This window comes from Ruditapes philippinarum, unplaced genomic scaffold (genome assembly GCF_026571515.1).
Source record: "Ruditapes philippinarum isolate M1 unplaced genomic scaffold, ASM2657151v2 ctg630_1_1_1_1, whole genome shotgun sequence".
In the NCBI taxonomy this organism is placed as follows: Eukaryota; Metazoa; Mollusca; class Bivalvia; order Venerida; family Veneridae; genus Ruditapes; species Ruditapes philippinarum.
The window spans coordinates 67,965-92,253 of record NW_026857642.1 but is presented as its reverse complement, the minus strand read 5'-3'; the positions used below and the strand labels follow the sequence as shown (position 1 = coordinate 92,253).

The window sequence follows — 24,289 nt, the reverse complement described above, 5'->3', positions numbered from 1 at the left end:
GCCTTTCCTTGTTGATCTTGTTTCTCATATTTTGTGCAATTACACAAAGTATTAGTCTTTAAGATAAATTCTGATCTGAAAAGTAGATCACTGTAAAACGGCCATTGAGACCCAGAAAGTACAGAGAAACCTGTGACAATAACGAAGGAGGTAGTATATTATTATTATACTAATTGATTGTATATAAAACTAATTGGTTGTTATTTTATATAAAACTTATTGGTTGTTTAATTATGCAATACCTATTGGACGTTATTTTATATAATACTTACTGGTTGTTTTATTATATAATACTTATTGGTTGTTATATAATACTTATTGGTTGTTATTTCATATAATACTTATATAATATCATATTATATTTAAGAAATAATATATCCCAAACAGTGATTTTATCGCTCAATTACATCACTGTTTGGAGTTCGGATGCGAGGAATTATATCACGAGGGCGTAGCCCGAGTGATACAATTATGATGCTCACCCGAACCACAAACAGTGAAGTTATCAAGCGATAAAATCACCGAATTTGATATGTTATTTTGATTCTAACACGATATTAACAAATAAATTCTGCCATAAAAAAAACTGATATTAAACTAAATTGCGCCTGGTTTGTTTCCGTACTTACTTTCAGCGCGTCATATTTTAGTGGTTGCGTCACGTGTATGATTACGTCACATGTCTAAATATAGAACGTCAAACAGTGATTTTATGTTCAATAGGGAAAAATGCGTATGAATGTTAGAATATATCATATTATATTTTATTATACTTATTGGTTGTTATATCATATATTCTAACACGACCCACATTTTTCCCTATTGAACATAGAAGAACCGAAAGTGTGTGTTATTATGCAACAGAGTCACAGTTTGACGCTCTATATTTAGACATGTGACGTTATCATTATACACGTGACTAAACCACCAAAAATCTTACGCGTTGAAAATAAGTATGGAAACAAATCAGGCGCAATGTTGTTTAATATCAGGTACGTCAGCATTTATTTGTTGATGTCGTGTTAACTAGAATCGAAATAATATATCCAAATCGGCTTGATAGCATCGTTCGGATGCGCATCATTATATCACTCGGGCTATGCCCTTGTGATATAATGGTAAATAGTAGCGAGTTATCGTTCCTAATTGCCTTTATAGGTGGCGCTCTGCCTGTATTGGTCCATATCGATTGTTATCGATCGCCATTTGACAGCTTGTCAAAGGAAAGGCGTTCGAGTGTAAAAAGTAAACAAAAACTATCAAAATATGCCCGAAACACATTGCATTGTACCTGGATGTACAAATACTGGCGACCATATTCTCCCTAAAGCTAAATATCGTCGGGAAGCCTGGATTCAAGCTATAAAACGAGGAAAAAATACATATGAAAAGTGGTCACCTCCGAGCAAATACTGCTACATTTGTCGGGAGCATTTTGTCAACGACGATTACATATCCTACACATATCATGGTAAGTGCACGAATTGTCAGAAAATTGGATTATAAAATACTTTCTCATGTTCTGGTGTTTATTTTTTACCCCCTTTTAAACATTCACGACAATAATGAAAGTGACAGTAGAAAAAAAAACACTGTCTAAATCACGGACAGTGCTTTTCTCTCGTCGATAGATATAACATATGGTTTGTTACTAATATTAATCAATGTTGTAGCTTAAAACCTTTGAATGGATGTTCAGAATTTTAGACATATCTTTTGTTCACTTAATGAAATAATATTTTAAGCTATAGAATAGTATACTGTATGTACACCCATATGAAGGGACCTTTAACAAAGGATCCAAATGTTGACCATCATTTCATCTCATCTAGATGTAGATTCTAGTCAAATATTTAGCCCATAAGGAATGTTTTGAAAAGATGCTTTATAACCACACTTCTCCCTATTTCATAATCACTACACTGCCCCCTTCTTTAACAATTGAGAGTCAGTCTATGGCATCTCGTTCAATTCCATCTTGGAATCTTACAATTTTGCACCACAGGTACCTGAATTTTGATTTGTTTGAAGTGGCTTTTTTCATGAAAAATACATAATTCATTTCTTCAGGGACAACCCCGTCAAGAAAAACTTTGAAGAGAACTGCTGTACCAAGTGTGTTTGTATGGAAAACACCTAAACCTGAAAATGAAGAGCGCGCAAGTCGTTATGCATGTAGATCAGCAAAGAAGCGGACACTTCTAGATGACATAACTAACTGTGTAGAAAGGAAGGAAAACATAAATCCTGATATTGAAGTAATACAAACCAGCACTGATCTTGAGGATTTATCAGTGGGTTATTGTACAGAGATACAATGTGAAAATGACAGCATTTCAACAAATGATGTTTCAAACTTAAATAATGATGAAGTTGGACCAGTTAAATTTATGTCAGTTCCAACTCAAACATTAGACCAGCAAGGATTTACAATAGAGGACTTTAGAAATGACCCTCAAGGTGTCCATTATTATACTGGGTTGGAAGAATTTCCAAGTTTTATTTTGTATTGCAAACATTAGGACCTGCTGCATACTGTCTGACTTATATATATTTTCAAATCACATCCATTAGTGTTCCAGATCAATTCTGTATGGTTTTGATAAAGCTGAGGCGTCATACACCCAACTTTGAGCTTAGCAGAAATTTCAAGTGTTCTGACATAGCAGTTAGAAACATCATTATAACCTGGATTAAATTCATGGCTCTTCAGTGGCAAGAATTAGACATGTGGCCATCAAAGGAACTAGTTCAATACTTTGCCCCTAGTGGTTTTAAGAAATTATTCCCTTCCACACGTGTCATAATAGATGGAACGGAATGTCCAGTAAAAAAACCCAAAAAATCCTAAATCTCAACAACAAACATTTTCAACATACAAAAATAGAAATACAACCAAAATTTTGGTTGGAGCGACACCAGGTGGTTTAGTATCATTTGTCTCGGAAGCATATGGAGGAAGTACTAGCGACAGGCAAATAACAGAGCGCAGTTCCCTTGTCAACCTTGTTGACCCCAAAGACAGCATTATGACAAAGGTTTCAATGTTCAGGACTTATTCGCTCCCCGAGATGTACATATCAATATACCAACTTTTTTTAAAAAGAAGAACAGAATGACAATTGCAACTGTTGTTAAAGACAGGAAAGTCTCCAGTAAAAGAGTGCACATTGAGCGTGTCATTGGTCTTGCAAAAACATTTAAAATATTAGTAGAGCCATTGTCTGCGACTGAAGCAAAACTTTCATCTGACATTTTAAATGTTTGCTTTATGTTATGCAATTTCCGCTTAAGAATCGTGTCAAAATATGCCTAGGATATGAATCAAAGTAAATAAATAAGCAAAAACTGATATCAATTTACAATTTTAATTTTTTTAAAACAATTCAAGATCATATTTCATAATGATATATATGCATAAGAAACAAGTTTTGGGATGGGTTAAATGACCTTTTGGTTGACAGGTAATATGTTAGTGTCATATAACCTCAAAGTGTATACCTATATATCACCAAGTATTTGGTAGTGTCATATAACCTCAAAGTGTATACCTATATATCACCAAGTATTTGGTAGTGTCATATAACCTCAAAGTGTATACCTATATATCACCAAGTATTTGGATGTATCATATAACCTCTATGTGTGTACATATTATATCACCCAAGTATTTACTGGCATGAACTACAGTCACTAAGTTTAAATAATACATGAACACCATTATCAACTGTACTTAGTTTTATGAATTTTGTGAAAAAGATATAGAAATTCTATATTTTTTTATTAACATCATCTTTATATTGCTATAATTGCTGAATAAAATGTTACCAACATTTAATTTATCACTTGTTTTTCAATATTTTCTGATATAACCGTTTATCAATGCCTCTATTAAGGTTTAGCTTTTGTGATCATTTATCAAGCATTATCATTTAAAATTCACTTTCCTTTATCCTCTGTAATCATTGTAAAAATGCTTATTTAAAAGTTTCGGCTCAAAAAATTGTCTGTAAAATGCCTGCAATTTTGCTACCATACTTGAAATGAATTTATCATCTCGCTGGATTCTTAGCACTTTTGAGTCGGCAATTGAATAAACAAAAAAATCACAAAACTGTGCACTAGTGCAGAACAACTGCCCCTGAACCTGATAATAATAGTTATGATATTCGTTTAGTAATAGGACATTGTCTCTTTTCTTCATGTAAGGAACTGTCTTGTTTGTGATCTCCATACCACGAGCTTTGTATGGACATTTCACTTCCAGCAGAACACCAGAGGATGTAATGCCATCAGGTGAGGCTCCTAAATAGGGGAAGTCATGAGAAACAAAAAGTCCTGATTGATTCACCTTACATTTTAGTTTTTCTTCATATTTTCTTACTGCCTCTGTCTCATATTTGATTCCATGATCGGTAGCCTTTGCATGAAATGGTTTCGGATTTAAAAGTTCATCAGCCAACTTATTAAGATCTGTCCTTTCTGTGGCTTTACATATCCGTCCAAAGTGCGATGAAGTAATGCGCATACTGCGGTGTTCATGCCAGAGCTTGTTCTTTGTTTGACCCAGAGTTCTTAGTTCAATACCTTTTGCTTTTTCAAGACTAATGTTAAGGAGCCCAACACTTTCCAAATAAATGTCCTCTTGTGTTTTCTCAAGGTAGTCGTGGTCATGGACATAACCACGCACATTTGCAGGCTCAAACAATTGAAAAATAGGCATTTTTGAAACTTCTTTTGAAATTGAGACAAGTGTTCCTAAAGAAATCACTGTAGTTGGACATCTTGCGGAATTTTTGTGGACGTGGGTCAAAATCAACATTCGTTGCTTCATCAGCTCCATCCATATGTAAGTCACCCATTTTGACAGGTGAACCTCGCATCTGAACTCCAAACAGTGATGTTATTGAGCGATAAAATCACTGTTTGGGATATATTATTTCTTAATTATATAACACGCATAGGTTGTTATTTCATATAATACTTATTGGTCGTTATTTCATATTATACTTATTGGTTGTTATATTTAAGAAATAAAATATCCCAAACTATGATATTATTGCTTAATAACATCACTGTTTGGGGTTTGGATGCGGGGAAGTATATCGAGAGGGCGTAGCCCGAGTGATATAATGATGCGCATCCGAACGACAAAAGTGATTTTATCAAGCAATAAAATCACAGTTTTGGATTTTTTATTTCGATTTTAACACGACATCAACAAATAAATACTGACCTACCTGATATTAAGCTAAATTGCGCCTGACTTGTTTCCGTACTTATTGTCAACGCGTCACATTTTTAGCGGTTACGCCACGTGTATAATGATTACGTCACATGTCTAAATATAGAACGTCAAACAGTGACTTTATAGCATAATAGATCTAACACACACTTTCGGTTCTTCTATGTTCAATAGGGAAAAATGCGGGTCGTGTTAGAATATATCATATTAATTTAAGAAATCATTTATCCCAAACTGTGATTTTATTGCTCAATAAAATCACTGTTTGGAGTTTGGATCCGAGGATTATATCACGAGGGCGTAGCGAAGCACATCTGAACGAATGCTGCCGTAACTGATTTTAAGCTAAATTGCGCCTGATTTGGTTCCATATATATTGTCAGCGCGTCACATTTTTAGTGGTTACGTCACGTGTATAATGATTACGTCACATGTCTAAATTTAGAACATCAAACAGTGATTTTAATATTTTATAGCATAAAAACACACTCTTTTGGTTTTTCTATGTTCAATAGCCCAGGAGCGTACCTCGGCTTATTATGAATGTACGACGAGTGCCGGTTTTTAGCAGAAGGATCGCCAGAGACTTATATATCAAATATAGCTTTGTGCTGTAACTAAGGATTTAGGGGATATTTGAGCTAATTGTACTACTTTTGCCTTTATCTATTGTTATGAAAATAACATCAAGTACATATATTGAATGTAGGGGAAGCACGAAGTCTAACGTGTACACTGTTTTAAATAGTTCAAAAGTTATTTGCTTTTGAAAAACAAAACATAGCCAGGTGTCTCTCTTGTAAAAGGATTGATTTCCTTTTGTATGAAGTTTAGTTTTTTCTTTGTTATTTTATTTGTTTCACCATAACATAACGTGAGATATAAACAAGGAAACTATGTTTTAAAATGATCTGTATGACTTTAATACAAACACAACAGCGTAAAAAATGTTTAGTTAACGAAAAGTAATCGTATTCACAGTTTAAATGTAGTATCGCACGATCATTTAGCTTCCTTAAAATATTTTTAATGTGTATTATGTCCATGTTGTAAACAATAAATATTGTCTTTGACATTTTTGTTCTCAACTCTAGTCTTTCAATTTTCATTCGAAACATTTAAGATAGTTTATTACAAAGTATAATGCCTCACGCACATAAAGCATGTTGGTATATTAAACAGACTCGCCAATTTGTTATCTTAAGTCGGCGATGACATAATGTGTCTTATATGGTTATACATTGTTCTCGTTGTATATTTGTCTATGTTTTAAATATGCATAGATGATACTACGTATAATAAAGAATATATAGTGTAGAGATATATTTTGTAAATACTGGTATTCTTTTTTACGGTCAAATAAACCAAAGTTGAATTTGGTTTGTGACGATGGATGTTGGCAATAGTTCACTGCAACGATCTGATTCACAGTGTCAAAACTATTTATATAATTTGAAATGAATATAAGTTAAATGAATATTACTAACTCATTCGAATAAAGTAACATCCTAAGCATACCTGTAGAATCAAATAGCAGCTACGAATATTTTGATGATCTACGCCTAAATAAATGATTTCTTTTTTGACTTTTTTTCTGAAACTTTTTCTTTTTATACGCCCGTGCCTATTGGCGTATCGGTAGGTACGCCACTATAATAGGGAAAAATATCATATTATACTTAATTGATAGTTGAAATCATTTTTGAAACATATATCATGTCCTCAAAAGTTCTTAACGTTGATTGATGATGATGAATTAGGTTCCTTTGTGAACTTAGACAAATATTTATTAACCCTTTCCCTCATGAGCATATTGTAAAAATGGTCGTTTCATTGAAAAGCCTCCAGTTACAAGTTCAAACTGCTATGAAACTATGAAAAATGCTTAAATGCTAATCAAACTTGGCACAAATATTGACTGGACCATTGCCTTTGTAACGACATGCTCAGTCTTAAATTTCCTGTTACCATGGCAATGAGGGGACATCTCGAAATTGCCAAAAAATCACTATTTTGTGTTGATTTTTTCCATCAAAAATGATTTCAAAGTGCTGCTCTTTTTTAATAGATTGAGATAGAGTCAAAGGCTTTTCAGCGTTGGTTACACATTACGTTATGACCTGGGGTCATTTTGAACCTCTCATAAGTCCAAAATTTTCTTGGCGATGAGGGGGACTACCGCCCTCTTCAAACTCCCCAAACAGAATGGGCACATTCCCCTTCTGGCAACCTCCTGATGTACCTTTTTGATGGGGCGGTGCCGAAAAAGTGATCACTTTTTTAGCAACATTTCCCAAACGAAAAACAGTGTGTGGGGCCTAAATAGGGTAATTTTTCCACTGTTTGAGGCCTCAAAAAGGGGGCGATTGAAAAGCCGTCAAAACACGTCTATATGAAGTAAAGGGTTAAAACAGGCAACGCCATCATCACAATTTATGAACATTTTCATCTGTATCTTAATACAGTATGTCTCGTTGACCATAACTGGACGTCATTAGGTCACAAAACACTGACTTGGACTTGGACTGAATTATGACCCCATATATATACCTAGAAAATTCTTTGTGAAAGATATCTCTAAAAGTTTAAAACTGCTGAAAATATTCAAAAACCTATTGCACTTGTGCGTGTTCATGTTTTCTTTTGGAATTAAATTAGGAAATCCAGTTTCAAGTCCAATAACTCTGACATGAATTCTCAATAAATAAAGATAATGGCCCTTAATGAACTTACACAATTTTTTGTTCTATATCTTAGACTCAGATGTTATACAATTGCAATGGTAATACTACAATATTCAAGGGTTTGTTTGACTATGAACCACTGTAAATAGTCGAGCGTGCTATCATATACCATACCTAATTTTATATAAGTGAACCATAAAATGACATGTTTTCACAATAATTTTTTAAGAAAAAGAAACTGAAAGTCAAACAAAAATTGATAATTTATTTACAGAAGTACAATAGTCTTGATTTAAAAAAAAGTAAATATAGATATATGTTAAATTATAAAATTATCAATCATTTTACATATCGTACACACACAAATAAATTATATTATAGCAACAATCTTTCGTAATAAAATGATAATATATCAACAATATTATTTAATGTCACTTTGATAAGAATAGAGAAGAAGACAGTTTTATTACATGTACTTTACATGAAAAGAACTATGCAGATATTTTATTTCAGACTTCAAGACAATGTACAAATAATATACTATAGTCACATAACATTCAGGGATCATGAATATAGATGTATCTTTTTCTGGTCCAATATAAAATCGTCTTTATTATAAATATAAGCAGCTATATACATATTTCCTACATGGAGAATCAACCAATAATTTTCTACATATTTTAAGACAAAGATAAATTACCTCTTTTGACATAATCCTACAGTGTATTTGAACATTCAGAAAAACCAGGATTTATATAAGAGTTTACTTTTTTGGTACGAAGGTAAAATAACTCTTATACAAAAAGTTTAAATGATTTCAAACATAAGACATTCCTATATACAACCAAGGTTCTTTCGGAAAATCAACAAATAACATTAACGTTTATTTTCTTTTAAATTGTTCGAGTCTTGTACCACAAATAACAATATGTTCAAAAGGAAAACAGTCATTTTTGTGTAAAAAGAATCTTGACTTGAGCTTTGTGACTGGATCCCATCGTGGCGACTACCTGATAATCAGAGTCCTCGTAGATGATTGGTGAAATGTCGCGGTGAAATTCTTTTTTGCCGTACTTTATCAGCTCATTAATATGGCTATTATCATACATACTTGCGAAGCATTTTTTTCCTATCGGATGTTCTATGTATCCTGGTTTTGTGATACCTACAGCAAGGGTGTTGTTGTACAAATTATGGTCAAATGGTGCACACCACATAACAATAAGGCGACGTCGTTCACGGTCATCTGTGGATTCTATAAGCCATGAAACTGTCCCGTATGAACCTGTAGCAGTATAGCCAATTTTACGAGCTATCATTGCTTCCCTCGTCTCAGGAAATATAGTAATAGGTGGAATTGATAAAACCCCGCCATTTATATAAGCCCGAGGCATTGTTAGAGAACAATTTGTCCTGTTCTCGATCTCTATTCCACAAGTGACACTGTAACCATCGGCCATTAGCGAGTTTAGAGTTGTTCCTGCTAAACTGTTTCCGGCACGAACATAACCAGCCTGAACGCCTATTTCCGAAGTATGCATTATAAATATACGTATACAAATCCAAAGATTATCGCTAAAACGTTTAAAAATTGTTCAAAACTGTGTGTGTGTGTGTATATATATATATATATATATATATATATATATATATATATATATATATAATAATTAATATATCTTGTAACACTTCCTTCCCATAAATTATGTTGAATTCGAAGTTGGACCGTGTCCAAAAGCGAGTTAGTTTACATAATAAACACCCTCCCGAGATGATAATTGCGCGCGCATGATTAGTATAATATACAGGATATTGAATAAGTGTAACTTCAATACTGACAAGAATTTATAATTCAAATATGCCCTCTGGTGTACAATTTAAAACCCATCCGACTAAATGTCAACAGGTTGTTTTTTGTACTTTCGGTTTAAATGAATATAGAAATAATATATTGTTTGCTTTTGTATCTATGAATTCACTTATTTTAGGTAGATTTTTACTACATATATTGGAAATAAACTTGTCAACAACTCCCAGCATTAAATTACTATTTGTTAACATGTTTAGTTTTTAGCGTAGGTTAGACCGAAATACTGCATTCGTTCTGTGTATTTGGCGTCCGCGCCAAAGCGCGACGCCCCTTATGGAATGAAATCAGATTTTGTGAAAGGGTGGCAGCAACTTCTCGGGCCTTTTCGTCGGTAATAGCCGATCATTCCGATTGGTATGAGGGTATTTCATCATTGTATACACACCGGTCTCTCAAATATCGTTTTGATAGATGAAAATATGTTTTGATGGATGAAAATATGTTTTGCTAAATGGTGAGGTCGTTTTGATAGATGGTGATGACGTTTTGATAGATGAAAATATGTTTTGATAGATGGTGATGCCGTTTTGATAGATGATGGTGTCGTTTTGATAGATGAAAATATGTTTTGATAGATGAAAATATGTTTTGATAGATGGTGAGGTCGTTTTGATAGATGAAAATATGTTTTGATAGATGGTGATGCCGTTTTGATAGATGATGGTGTCGTTTTGATAGATGAAAATATGTTTTGATAGATGAAAATATGTTTTGATAGATGAAAATATGTTTTGATAGATGGTGAGGTCGTTTTGATAGATGAAAATATGTTTTGAAAGATGGTGAGGTCGTTTTGAAAGATGATGGTGTCGATGTGATAGATGATGATGTGGTTTTGATAGATGAAAATATGTTTTGATAGATGAAAATGTTTTGATAGATGGTGAGGTCGTTTTGATAGATGAAAATATGTTTCGATAGATGGTGAGGTCGTTTTGATAGATGAAAATATGTTTCGATAGATGGTGAGGTCGTTTTGAAAGATGATGGTGACGATGTGATAGATGATGGTGTCGTTGTGATAGATGAAAATATGTTTTGATAGATAAAAATATGTTTTGATAGATGGTGACGTTAGTTTGATAGATTTAGTGTGGCTTTGATAACTGGTGATGTGGTTTTGATAAATGTTGCTGTCATTGTAGTACATGGTGTTGTCATTATATTAACAATGTTTTGGTTTTGATGTATGGTGTTGCCATAAGTTCAAACCCCTTAAAGAAAATACATTGTTTCATTGAGCAAGAAACTGTACACTCATAGTTTAGTACTACCATCGAGATTGCGTCTATAAGCTTATAGCTTCCATTACAATCGAACAAAAACAAATTGTGTATAAAGTAAGTCGGATACACATTAAAATTAAAGCGTAGAGGGTTGATGTTGTTCAGTTCCACATAGTCATAAAGTCTCAAAAGTCTATATACTCGTACATGTATGTTCGAATGATAAAGATTTACATAAACTATTTTAAAGGCATTGCAAACAACATCTTATGAAGCCCGTGTTATTCCATTCAAAACATGAAAAGACAAATTAAAAGGTAAAATGGCTTCTTTGCGATTCAATCTGCAACCTATAAAATACCCAAAGTAAAAACAAAAAATACTTCTAGACACCTTTTTTTCTATTGAGTTCATCACGATACGAACTATTTAGTAATATGTTAATTGTGAAAAATAATTATTTGGTTGTTAGTGATAAAGTGAGTTGGATTTTTTTTCGGACGAAATCCGTCTGAGAGAACAGTTTGACATCCTGTAAAATATAGAGAAGTGTATAGAGGTAGAATATCCATTGGTCATTTTAAATATACAAACTGAAATCAGGGAATCTCATTGGCCTTTCTAGTTTAGTAAAATAATATAAAGGATCATTCTTAATTACTATAAAAAGACTAAAGGAGTTTCGGAAACAAATTTCTATTTAAATTTCTCGTTAATTTTAGACCTTTTAAACGTGCTTACTTACGTCAAACATTTTAATTACAACAGTTTAACACTGCTTTTAAACTTTCATTACAAACTAATGAACAGGTTATTTAGCATAAGAATTAACGGTGATATAGATAACATTTTATATAAGTTTGGGCCTTTTTTCAATCATTTATTTGTTTTCTTTGAATTTTATCGGTTACTAATTATTTCTTCTTATGTATGATTTTAGTGATTAGCATGTCCGTGCTCTGCCTTGTTCCCTGTCCTGTATCTGTTACGGGTCCTCCTGGGCTCCTTGCCACTTGCTCTTGTTGCTGGAATGTGTGAGGGTAGCGTTCATTTTACGCCGTCTTTCCTTGTTGATCTTGTTTATCATACAGTATAAAATAACGAGACCAACAATAATGCTCACGATCCTGGAAACGCATGTGCATGAAAATTCCGAAAGACACATCATTAAAAACTCCGAACTCTTCTGGTATTCTCAGTAGATTATGTTCAGTGTTCATGATATCATATGAATATTGTTGATGTGTTTAATTGATTTGAATTTCATTGAAATTCTCATACATATAATCTTTGCATATTATTGAAGCACATATTAATGTGCACCCAATGAATATACGTCAGGGTAAATAACAGTTACGGAAACAAGAACATTATTTAAGTGTTTCCTAGATCTAACCATTAAATGCTATGTCAACTGCAGTAAGAGTAATTTTACAAAATAATTTAAACCAATAAATGTTACATGGAATCTTTTCGGTATTTGCATGGGTGTCCCAGATCCAAAAATGATATATGAATTATATTTGAGTCTAAAATGGCATTCATCATCTATAAACGAAATACAGGAGGAAACATAAATTCGTACGAATCAAATTATATTTATTTGTGGTTGCTGTTTTCGACAATTATTACAAATTAAAAATTATTTAAATTCTAAGTAAATGTATGAGAAAACACTTATCTATTATTCAACTACTGATAGTGTTAAAACAAAATTACTTCTTTTACTGCAGTAATAAATAAACAAAAAGTTATATCTCGAATATGGGAATTATACCCTTTTCGCGTGGTTAGGTCGTATTTTTTGTTTTGTTTTTACATACACTTCAATGAGGATTTGAAAACTGTATTGATATAATATTATAACAGTACTGTTCTTTCATTGATTCTAAAAGAAAAAAAGAACTCAAATGATACAAGTTTTTTTTCGCCTGTCATATATCAGTGTAGTTTTTTTAATAATGGCCCAGTTACACAGACGGTCGGTCCCCAATCGGTCATTTAATTTTAAATTTACTCGCTATTATGATCGGTTGTCATGCGTGATTTTATTTCTGGTTTATTGTGTAAACGGCCATCGGTGACAGACAGCAAACTCAAACGGGAATGGGTCGATGATTAAATGCTGAAATAATTTTGGTTTTTATCGTTTGTAAATCGGAACTAAATCGGGCGTAACGCTGATTAATCTGTGTTTGATAGCAAAAAACTCTCCGTCAGATATGGCCGATGATTCATATTTGGTTATCTTTGTCCGATCGGCGATGTCGGTGATTAAGAGCTTGCATATCTCGTGATATAGGTTGCTGTCCGTTATTTGTAAAAAGTTTTCACCGATCGAGAATTTTAAACATGTTTTTCACCGATGAAACTTATCTTTCCCAAATAGCAGTTGATAGGTGGAAAACAGGTGACCAAAAGGTGATATCAGTGTTAAATACGTTGTCATCGTTTCATAATTTGGCTAAAATAACTAGCGATCAATCACCGATGGCTCTGTGTAACTGGGGTGTTACAGAGGTTGGAATGTGGCGGGGATATCACAAATTCCCAGCAACAAAAAACATAGTTTAATGTGCTGGTTTTTACGGAAGCTTATCAGGGCCTACAGTTGGTGAGATGTTTTGCACTCAGACGACTTATGTTTATTCGCATTGATAAGATGTTTTTGCATTTCTCAATAAAACTTACTGACAAAGATGAAAAGCTTTAAGGCATTGCAACTGAATTTTTCTCGATATGCTTGAATCTTTTGTCTCCTCGACAAAAAAACTGTCGAAACTTCTTGATTTCACGACTTTGCTGAAATATTTAGTAAGACGCAAAGATGTTACTTGCATTGACAAATAGCTCACGCAATTCAACAAAGTTTTTTGCAATGATTAAAACTTCTACGTATTACGTATTAATTAAAACGTCTTCATCGAATGTATTATGTTTTACGTACTAATTATAACGTGTTCATTGAATGTTTTTGGTCAAAACGAGAAGAAATAAGTTGACGTGACGTGACGTGAAACTTTTAGATAAGTGGAGGCCCTGATAAGCTTCCGTAGGTTTTAGTACAATAAGATGGAAAATATGGAGTTGCGATAAAACAGTTATAATAAATGAAATTTGTTAACCACGGGGATATAACATTGGCAGTCTATTTTTTTAATATTATATACATTGTACAAATAATAACTTGAAAGTTCTTCATAAGTGAGAGCTATATGATTTATCACTATTCCTTATCTTGAAAGTAAAAAATGTTTATCTTTAAGACAAAATTGTTAGATTAAAACAACTGGTAATTAAAGAAAACTGTTCAAAAATTATTTTTTCTGAATCTGGCTTTTTATATTCGCAGCAAGATCTTCAAATTTCTTCGGTCTAATATGAATCTTGACTTGAGCTTTGTGACTGGATCCCATAGTAGCAACTATCTGATAATCAGCGTCCTCAAAGATGATTGGTGAGAAATCGCGGACAAATTCTTTCTTTATATACGGCAATATGGCGACCTTCTCATCATAATACATTTTGTCGAACCATGTTGGTCCTACCGGATGTGACGTTTGTCCTGGAGTTGTTATTCCTACAGCAAGGGTGTTGCTGTGAATGTTAAAGTCGTACGGTGCTGACCACATGACAACAAGTCGACGTTGCTGACTAACAGCTGTCGATTCTATGAGCCAAGACGCAGTCCCGTAAACACCTGTAGCGGTACCAGAAGCTTTGTGAGATATCATCACCTCTTTCTTTGCCGGTAATATTGTCACAGGTGGAGACGAAAGAGTTCCTCCCTTTACGTGAGCAATAGGAAAAGCTAAAACGTATTTTGTCCAATTTTCTATTTCGATACCGCACGTGACCGCATAACCGTCTGCCATTAACGCACTCATTGTTGTTCCCGCAACACTGGTTCCCGCGCTTACCGCGGCCGCCGCAGCAGAAGTTATTGCTGATATTGTTGCACTTATTGGCTCATTTTGGTCATTTTCATCAACTGGAAGACAAAATGTCGGAAGAATAAGTCCAAGACAGGACAAAATAAGCACTAAATTGCTGATTGTTAACATTTTAGAACTATCGGCACAAAATTTTTAAGTATGTTCCTATGTTGCTCTTACAACAAGTTTTGTTTCTCAACCGATCACTTCTACCATATAAATGGGTCTAGATGACACGTCAAAGGTCGACTGATAAGATAGTTTCATCATGCAGGTAAAACATGTAACATTAAAACTTACTTTGCTTTTTTCTATTGACATAAGCAGAAAATACTGCTGACACGCATGTTACATGTGGAATGTCGTTTAAACCTTTAAATTAACTATGCTTTATCACTAGGCGGTGTTTTTTAAACCTTTATCAGTACCGGGTGTAGCGTGAGATTCGTCAGACCACGTGAAAAATGTAAGATCTTACGAATCTCACGGGAGGGTCGTGAAAAATGTCAGACGTGAGAAACGTAAGACTATTTTAGTGGAGAAACATTTCCTGTTGCAATTAAATTAAATACTGTCAATATTCCATTGCATCAATAAAGTAATGGTTAAAGCGAAGGAGTTATGACTGTTTTTACGAGTAAATAATAACAAATTTAATCAATGTTTCGGCTTTAAAATAGCCGCTCGGATAGTTCATGATTTTCTACAAATTAATTTTGGATTTTTATATTTTGCATAGATCTACTATGAACGTAACTAATTGACCACTCCTTATGTTTTTAAAATAAAAACATACCAATAGTGAATGTTGCTGTCCATCTATGAGTGAATTACACAAATGCCGAGTTATAGTAAATTGAAATCATCTTGTTCGGCCCTAAATGAACTCGACCGAGTCGATCATCTCGGCCACGAACTGCATCCGTTCAAATAATCCTTATGATCTGTTTAAGAAATTATCAACAGACGTTTTGTGATAAAAAATAACACAAGCGGGTATTAATTAATTTTACATAGGGTAATACTTGAACAGGCTGGTGCTTTAAAACCTATAGATACCACACTGTGACAGACCCAGCACAGTGTTGGGATAGTGTAAAAAAGGTAATTCTAGTGTAAAAAGGTAATTCTAAAAAATATATATATATATATATACTGTATATATAATATATAGACTTTATTAGATATACAGTATATATATTTTTTTAGAATTACTTTTTTACACTATCCCAACACTGGGCTGTGTCCCTGTGATAGATACCTTTTATCACAGACACTTGGAGTGCCTTTAAAATCCAAATAAGATATATCTTTGTCAATCCCAGCACATGTGACTGGTAATTATATGTAAAAAAAATAATATAAGCTGTTTTGAAAAACAAAAATCATATTTCAAGGTCTAAAAATAATACACACACACACACGAGCTCCACATCCCAAGTGTCTGTGCCTTTTAACTACACTGTGCTGTCCTAATAAACTTACATGCTAGAAGATCTTTCCTTTTAGCAGAGGAGATCTACACATTCTTTCAAGCATCACTGGTTGCAGAATACACTATTGCAGGGAATGATTGGGTACCAAATTTATTGTAAGCACCAAACTATAATCTTACAGCAATGCTACACCAATAAATTCAAAGTTCCTGGCAAGTTCAAACACAACCATAGTTAGGTGCTCAACATTTTATATTTCCAAATAATGTACAACCCCAAAAAACATGTTTCAATCATAAACATGATCTTTAGACTTGTAATCAAGTTTTCACTTTTCAAGTCATAACAGTCAGGTAATAAACATAAATTATAACTGAAGAAATAGAGGATAGCCAAGTTTTTTCTATAAATACAATATTTATTTTCATTGCGTGGAATAAACATAAATATTTCATGAGTGGTGGTTGCCACAAGTGAAACATGATAATTTTTCATACTACAAACTATTTATAGAAAATACTTAAATTTACTTGTTTATTATATGCATTTCTCTTTTTTGACATCACAATATGAAAGACTAACTCGGCTGAATATAGCAGAAATTAGTCTGGCAAGACACCGGTGAAAATATGTTTAACTGCATTGAAAACTATTTTTTTTGCAGTGAAAATAAGGAAAGTGAAAATAAGCATTTAATTTCATGATGACATCAATATTTCTCATCATTTTATTTATAAGTATGTAATAAAGAAACATAACCTGGAAATACCATATTTCCAGCTTGGAAAGAGGTGCACATCTTCTCTTCGAAATGTTCTTTTATATTCGTTTCTGCCAGGTACTTACATACCAGTTCGAATACCAATATTAAATAAATACCCAATTCTTTCATATATTAATCAAAACACAAATCAGCAAAACAGTTTGTACAAAAATTAATTTTCATCAATAATTAATATATTAATGTTAAAGAAGTTATTTTACTGTTAACTAATCTTTGGGGGGGGAATAATAGTGGGTTTATAATAAAACTGACACTGGAGAATCATATGGCAAAGTTTCAACCATGACTGGTGGAAAAAGGAAAGATACACTTAGATATCATTTCTGGCTTGCACCAGAATAAAACTTATAATATAAGCTATACTTAGACATTTTATATACTTAATATTTATCAGTATTTGTCCTAGATTCTAACTGCTTTGCTAGATAGTCTCAAATTAGAGTATTTTTTTTCCTTATCAGATCTGAAACACGACCGAAAAAAAAAACCACGAACGACCACACAACACAAATTATCCATGCTAGAGGTATTGGTAAACACGTCACAAAATTTCTTGCATATCAGACAGGATAATCTACTGTTTGCGCGGGTGCTAAAAACCACCTGCTTACACCCCTGGCTTTTAAAGGGAATTTCTAGCTCACGGGTAACTGTTTACAAAAAACTCTGCAGCAGAGCATATTGCCGAAAAAACAATTATGCTTAAGCTAGATGTTCAGATCTGTACTGACAGCTGGTGTAAGATTTTTTATGTTATCAACCAGTATGACTGGTTCCAGTTTTGAATACATTCAGTGGTTTGTAGCAACCAAAGTTTAATGCAAAATCATTAAAGCAGAAATATGCACATTTCACCTAGAGAAAAATCCTTTTTTAAGCTATCAAGCACTTTGAATTATTTAAATAATAATATTAATAAAATTATAGGTTAGTAATATGCACATTTTGTAGTTTAACTGATCTTTTTAGTCACACTTGTTGTCTAAGTATAAATCATTTCCATATATAAATGACTAAGTTATGAATCATTTCCATAAAATAAATGACTAAGTTAAAAATGTAAGTGAAATTCAATCATCCGACCTGGATGGTCAATGTCATTTTAAAGTTATAGCTGGTTATATGGATTTCATTAATTTGACCTTGACGGTCAATGCAATAACTTACCTTCCAGTTCAAGATCATTATGAGTGAAGGTCAAGTTTGTGTTTGATTAGCTTGAAGGTCTATCCTAACAGATTGTTGTTTTCAAGTTTGAAGAAAAATCCATTCAAAATTATCAAAGTTATAGCCACTAATAGCAAATTTGGACATTTGACTTTGAAGGTCAGGATCATTTATGAATGAAAGGTCAACTTTTGTCTAGTCTACTTCAAGGCCCTGCCCAAAGATATTCGAGCCGTGTCACGACAAAACCAACATAATGGGTTTGCGACCAAGCATGGATCCAGACCAGCCTGCACATTAGCGCAGTCTGATCAGGATCCATGCTGTTCGCTTACAAACCCTATTACAAGTAGAGAAACTTGAATGCAGCACAGCATGGATCCTGATCAGACTGGCGCGGATGCGCAGGCTGGTCTGGATCCATGCTGGTCGCAAACCCATTATGTTGGTTTTGTCGTGACACGGCTCATTTTGTGGCAAAGTATGAGGAACAATACAGCAGGATCTTAGCAATGTTATGATCAAGTTGTAAGTTTGCGGACAACAACAGGAACACTGCCATGACTGCAACAATAGTGAATACCCTCTGTTTCTTTTTTCGTAAAAAAAAAATTCTAACTAAAAAAATCAAACAAGGTAAAGTAGTGATCCTCTGGCACTGTAATTCTTCAAAAATGGTCTTCTATCAATGTGTGAAGTTTTTATCAGGGGACATCTCTGGCAGAGTGGTTATGGTTGTTGACTTCAAACCACTAGCCCCTTACCACTGTGAATACGAATCCTGACAGGGGACTTTAGATTCTGCATGTAATGAAGCTATAATAGCTAGCTTAAGGAATGTCATTGGCTCTACTCGGGTTCCAGTCTGGACCAGAAATAATGCTAGTCGTAGTGCTTATGATTATGTTTCAAATAACAAATGATACATATGTACTTCAAAATTGTGTCAGACAAAGTGTGTCCTAACCCTAGACATAAGTGTTCAGGGTAAAAACACAGCAATATCAGATGAATTTATATTTTTCCAACTTTCACTATCTGATGACACACAAAAGTTAAAATTAATTTTTCTTTGCATATTTTCAAATACTTTACCTGGTATCAACTTAATTTTCTTATGTAAAAAATGAATGAAGATAATTTTTTAATACAAAACAAACGTCCAAGGGGACCCAAGCTCGATAAAAAAAAGGAGACAAAATTAAAAAGAACAAGACGATCAGTAAAATTTAGGCGCCCAAGATGGCCCAAATTTTATTTTGGACAAATTTTTTGACAGCTGCAGACGACAACAGGCCAAATAACTTGGGATGATCATTCCCTTAAAAATTTTTAAAATTGACCAAATTTAAAAGGGTTTGGACAACTTAGTATCGGCAAAAACACGAAAAAAAAATTTTTCAAAAGGGCCCTAAAATCAGCCAAAAAACATTCAACCAATAACCCGTCAATATCGCAAAGGGCTTGACACAGAACAATCCTGTAAGGTTTCATTGAAATTGCATTAGTGGTAAAAGAGAAGTTGTCCGGACAAACTTTAAAATTAAAATTATTAAAGGGCCATAACTCTGACAAAAAATCATTGAACCGGAAAATTCTGCTAATATGCACAACTAGACTTGGTACTGATCATTCCTGTAAATTTTAGATGAAATTGCACCAGTAGTTTATGAGAAGTAGTCCGGAAAAGTTTTGTGACGGACGGACAGACAGACAGACAGACAACGGAGAAGTGATCCCTATATGTCGCCTATATGGCGACACAAAAATCAAATTTTTTACAATCATGTATTAAGTTATAGTAAAAAATAACATTTGTTAAAATAAATTCAAGATCAAGGGGAATAATTCTAGAAATAGTCACGCTAGAGTTATGAACCTTGTTACACAAATATGTGTGTAATGATAAGAAATATATATTTGAAGTAGAAACCTTAAAAAGTAAGGAAGTTATAATATTTCTTAACAAAAATTCTAAGTTCAAAGAGAGATAAATCTGTAAATATTGCTTCAAGTGTTGTGAGCATAATGTCACATAAAATGTAATTGATGATAAGGAATAAAAAATTTGAATGTTGAGGTAGATACCTTTAAAACTAAAAAAAATCATAGTAAAAAAATAACATTTTTCTAGTAAAAAATCTAAGTTTATAAGGAGATAATTCTTGCAATATTGGTGCTAGAGTTATGAACCTTGTCACATAAGATGTGGATGGTGATAAGGTACACATATATTTGAAGTATGAAGTTGATCCCTTCAGAAATAAATAAGTATCAGTAAAAATAATATTTTTAAGGAAAATTCTAAGTTCAAGGGGATATAAATCTGAAAATATTGTGTTGCAAGAGATAGGAACCTTGTCACATAAGATGGGGATGATGATAAGGTAACATATATTTGAAGTATGAGGTTGATCCCTTTAGAAATAAATAAGTAACAGTAAAAATAGCATTTTTTAAGGAAAATTGTAAAGATCAAAGGGAAAAAAATCTGAACATATTGGTGCCTAGAAGGTATAAAGCTTGACACATAAGATGAAGTTTATGATAAGGAACATATATTTGAAGTTTGATACCTTAAGAAATGACAAAGTTATAGTGAAATTGGATTTTACTGCCAAAAAACTTTAATCTGAAATCTGGACGCAGACGCCGGGGCGAGTAGGACAGCCTCCATATACTTTGTATAGTCGAGCTAAAAATTTGACAATGTAATTATAATAATGCAATTATTGTTTTATTGTTGTATTCAATATTATGGAATAGATATTTACAAAATAGGAAAAAAATAATGAAGCTATAGTCTATCACTGAATTATCTGCCTGGATCCTCTCATGATAAATCATGAAGATAAAGGACTGAAGGTTGTATGAATTGATCTAGTATTCCCAGGTTAACCAAGTTAAATAGACATTACCTACTAAGGTGTTACATGTCAATACTTGAGCGTTTCTAACAATTGATAATATGAATGTAAATGTCAAATACACTTTTCCCCATGATGGATGTTTCTCAGCTTTCTTTCAGTTATAACATGTTATAATCTTATGATTCCTATTCAGATCTGACTATAATCCTTTCACAGAGTCTATGAAATAATATAGATGTAATTTATTGTTACATTCATTTACACTTTTGGTATCTCCTTGTTAACTCCATAATGTCTTCTTTACCACATTTAGTTCACTTTAATTGGTCCGTTTATTATCAAAATTCACTTAATTTACTTTTCACTGACAGTTTTATTGTCATTTCATCCAAAGTATCATAAAATTCAATATTGACAAAATAAGGAAAAGATACATTTTGCTGTCATTTTGGCACTCTTAAACATTAATTGCCAAATTAACTTTATTTTCCATACTTTTTGATAACTCTTAATTTAATCCAACATAATTTAAGTGGAAAAAGTGAAATGTGTGCCTTTTTTACTTGCACTTGTGTCTTCTGGAAAAAAATACTTTTTAAGCCTGACCACTGACTAAAGATGAGGACTGATCCTGTGGGCTACAATTCTTTTTCATTTGAAATGAAAATCTGGTAATTTTACTTATACTGAATTCTTGCATTCACATATTTTGCATTTGTCAAGTCTTTCTTCAATGTTTTCATGTTACACATTTTGTATCACCAACAATATGCAGATATACCAACAGATCTACACCACTTCCTTTTTGTCAGGTTGATGTTTCTTGCAGAATATTTGTACATCATGTATTTTGCGAAAGATCCAGAAATAGCTTTCCTTTGCCTATAATCTGCTGTTTCTGTAAAATTAGAGAGACAATAAATTTAATAACAGTCATCTGTATAGGGCATCACTTTTAATAACAATTTTTTATAAAACAACTTTATAAGGAGCATAACATTTTTAAGTATATATATTGCTTTTAGGATAATAGCATCCATTGCTTTATAACTAAGTCTTGGCAAGATAATCAATAATTCAAGTTGATAGCTTTAATTGTTTTGAAATCATCCTTCAAATAATAAGCAATGTTGACAAAGTGCCTGTCATCATACAAACAAGTATTTCAAGATTAATTATAAATGATATCTTTTATACTTTTGAAAAGATAATTTTAAGAAGAAAAAAAGTTAAACATATCTGTAATGATTGACAATACATATAGATTGTATTATATTGTGTTCCAAGTTTCACATTGATATCTTTCAGTTTTGAAATAATTGAACTTAATAAGCAATTTTAAATCAAAGTCCCATAACTCCAAATATGTTGCTTTTCAAATACCCCTTTTCTAACAAATGTGCTTTATCAAAAATATGCATTAAGTTAAAATATTCATCAATCAGGAATTAGCATTAGATGACAAGCACAATCATATTAAAACAAAACAAAAAATAATGATAGTTATTAAATGTTTAAAGTTTTAAAGATGGACATTTTTTATGATAATCTTACAGCTACACTTTGATGGTTTCAAAGGCAATATTCAAAGAATACATGTAATATCTCAAACAAAATTCTCAAGCATACACATGTCCTATTCAGTTGTGATTTTGCTTGTTTTCATTATATTTAAAGTATTCACCAACAAAAAATAATCAACATTTCAGAAAATGTACAAAAACAGAAAAGTCTTACATTTCTCCAGGTCAAATAACTGGTATTTCTTCAATAATTTGTCTGTTATTTGTAAAAAAAAAACTGCATTAAGGTAAATATTCATCAGTCAGAAATTGGCAATTAAGATAACAACCCATATTTAAGAGAAAAAAAATAATAAGAGGCAAACTGCCTATTTAAAACTTTCTCACGGCTAGATTTCACTAGTTTCAAGGGAATATCAAAGAATACATATAAAATCTCAAAAATATTTCTCAATTGCAGACACATATCCTTTTCAGTTATGATTTTGGTTGTTTTCATCAAATTTAATGTATTCAGTAAAAAAAAAATCATCAACATTTCAGAAAATGTACAAAAACAGAAAAGTCTTACATTTCTCACGGGCAAAAAAACTGGTATTTCTTCAATAATTTGTCTGTTTTTGAAAAAAAAAACCCTGCATTAAGGTAAATATTCATCATTCAGGAATAAGCAATTAAGATAACAATCCATATTTAACAGAAGTAAGTATATAGAGGCAAACTACCCATTCAAAACTTTCTAAGATGGGCATTTTTTGATAGTCTTACATTTCTCACGGCTAGATTTCACTAGTTTAAAGGGGAATATCAAAGAATGCATATAAAATCTCAAAAATATTTCTTAATAGCAGACACATATCCTATTCAGTTGTGATTTTGGTTGTTTTCATCAAATTTAATGTATTTAGCAAGAAAAAATTCTCAACATTTCAGAAAATGTACAAAAATATAAAAGTCTTACATTTCTCACGGGTCAAAAAACTGGTATTTCTTCAATAATTTGTCTGTTATTTGAAAAAAAAAATCTGCATTAAGGTAAATATTCATCAGTCAGGAATTGGCAATTAAGATAACAACCCATATTTAAGAGAAAAAAATAATAAGAGGCAAACTGGCTATTTAAAACTTTCTAAGATGGGCATTTTTTGATAGTCTTACATTTCTCACGGCTAGATTTCACTAGTTTCAAGGGGAATATCAAAGAATACATATAAAATCTCAAAAATATTTCTCAATAGCAGACACATATCCTATTCAGTTATGATTTTGGTTGTTTTCATCAAATTTAATGTATTCAGTGAAAAAAAATCATCAACATCCCTTAGGAAAAGGAAAGGCATTTAACTTGCAGTTATTTAGCATTGTTTTTCTGACCAGTTTTAACCATTTATTTAGCAGTTTTCCTTGACAAATGTGATTATGTAGAAAGCATTTAAAATGCAGTTAAAATGCATTTAAAATGCAGTTATTTAGCATTGAAAAAGCATTGAAATCAGCCGAAATATGTAAATGAGATGACATCATAAAACTGCCTCCAAATATGGAGATA

At 32.5% G+C, this 24,289-nt stretch overlaps 3 protein-coding genes and 1 pseudogene across 3 annotated transcripts; 1 reads left to right on the top strand and 3 right to left on the bottom strand.

Annotated features, from left to right (window-relative positions):
* Positions 1-1,266: 1,266 nt before the first annotated feature.
* On the top strand, positions 1,267-3,738 carry LOC132750474 (uncharacterized; annotated as a pseudogene).
* A 120-nt stretch (positions 3,739-3,858) lies between these two features.
* LOC132750479 (uncharacterized) lies at positions 3,859-4,843 on the bottom strand. The gene has a single exon (XM_060740474.1). The coding sequence runs from the start codon at positions 4,841-4,843 to the stop codon at positions 3,950-3,952; it is 894 nt and encodes a 297-aa protein (XP_060596457.1). The 3' UTR covers positions 3,859-3,949.
* A 3,518-nt stretch (positions 4,844-8,361) lies between these two features.
* On the bottom strand, positions 8,362-9,564 carry LOC132750478 (tereporin-Ca1-like). Its single transcript, XM_060740473.1, has one exon. It carries the CDS (start codon positions 9,468-9,470, stop codon positions 8,877-8,879), a length of 594 nt encoding a protein of 197 aa, XP_060596456.1. The 5' UTR covers positions 9,471-9,564; the 3' UTR covers positions 8,362-8,876.
* A 4,601-nt stretch (positions 9,565-14,165) lies between these two features.
* On the bottom strand, positions 14,166-15,195 carry LOC132750469 (tereporin-Ca1-like). The gene has a single exon (XM_060740466.1). It carries the CDS (start codon positions 15,087-15,089, stop codon positions 14,343-14,345), a length of 747 nt encoding a protein of 248 aa, XP_060596449.1. The 5' UTR covers positions 15,090-15,195; the 3' UTR covers positions 14,166-14,342.
* Positions 15,196-24,289: the final 9,094 nt, after the last annotated feature.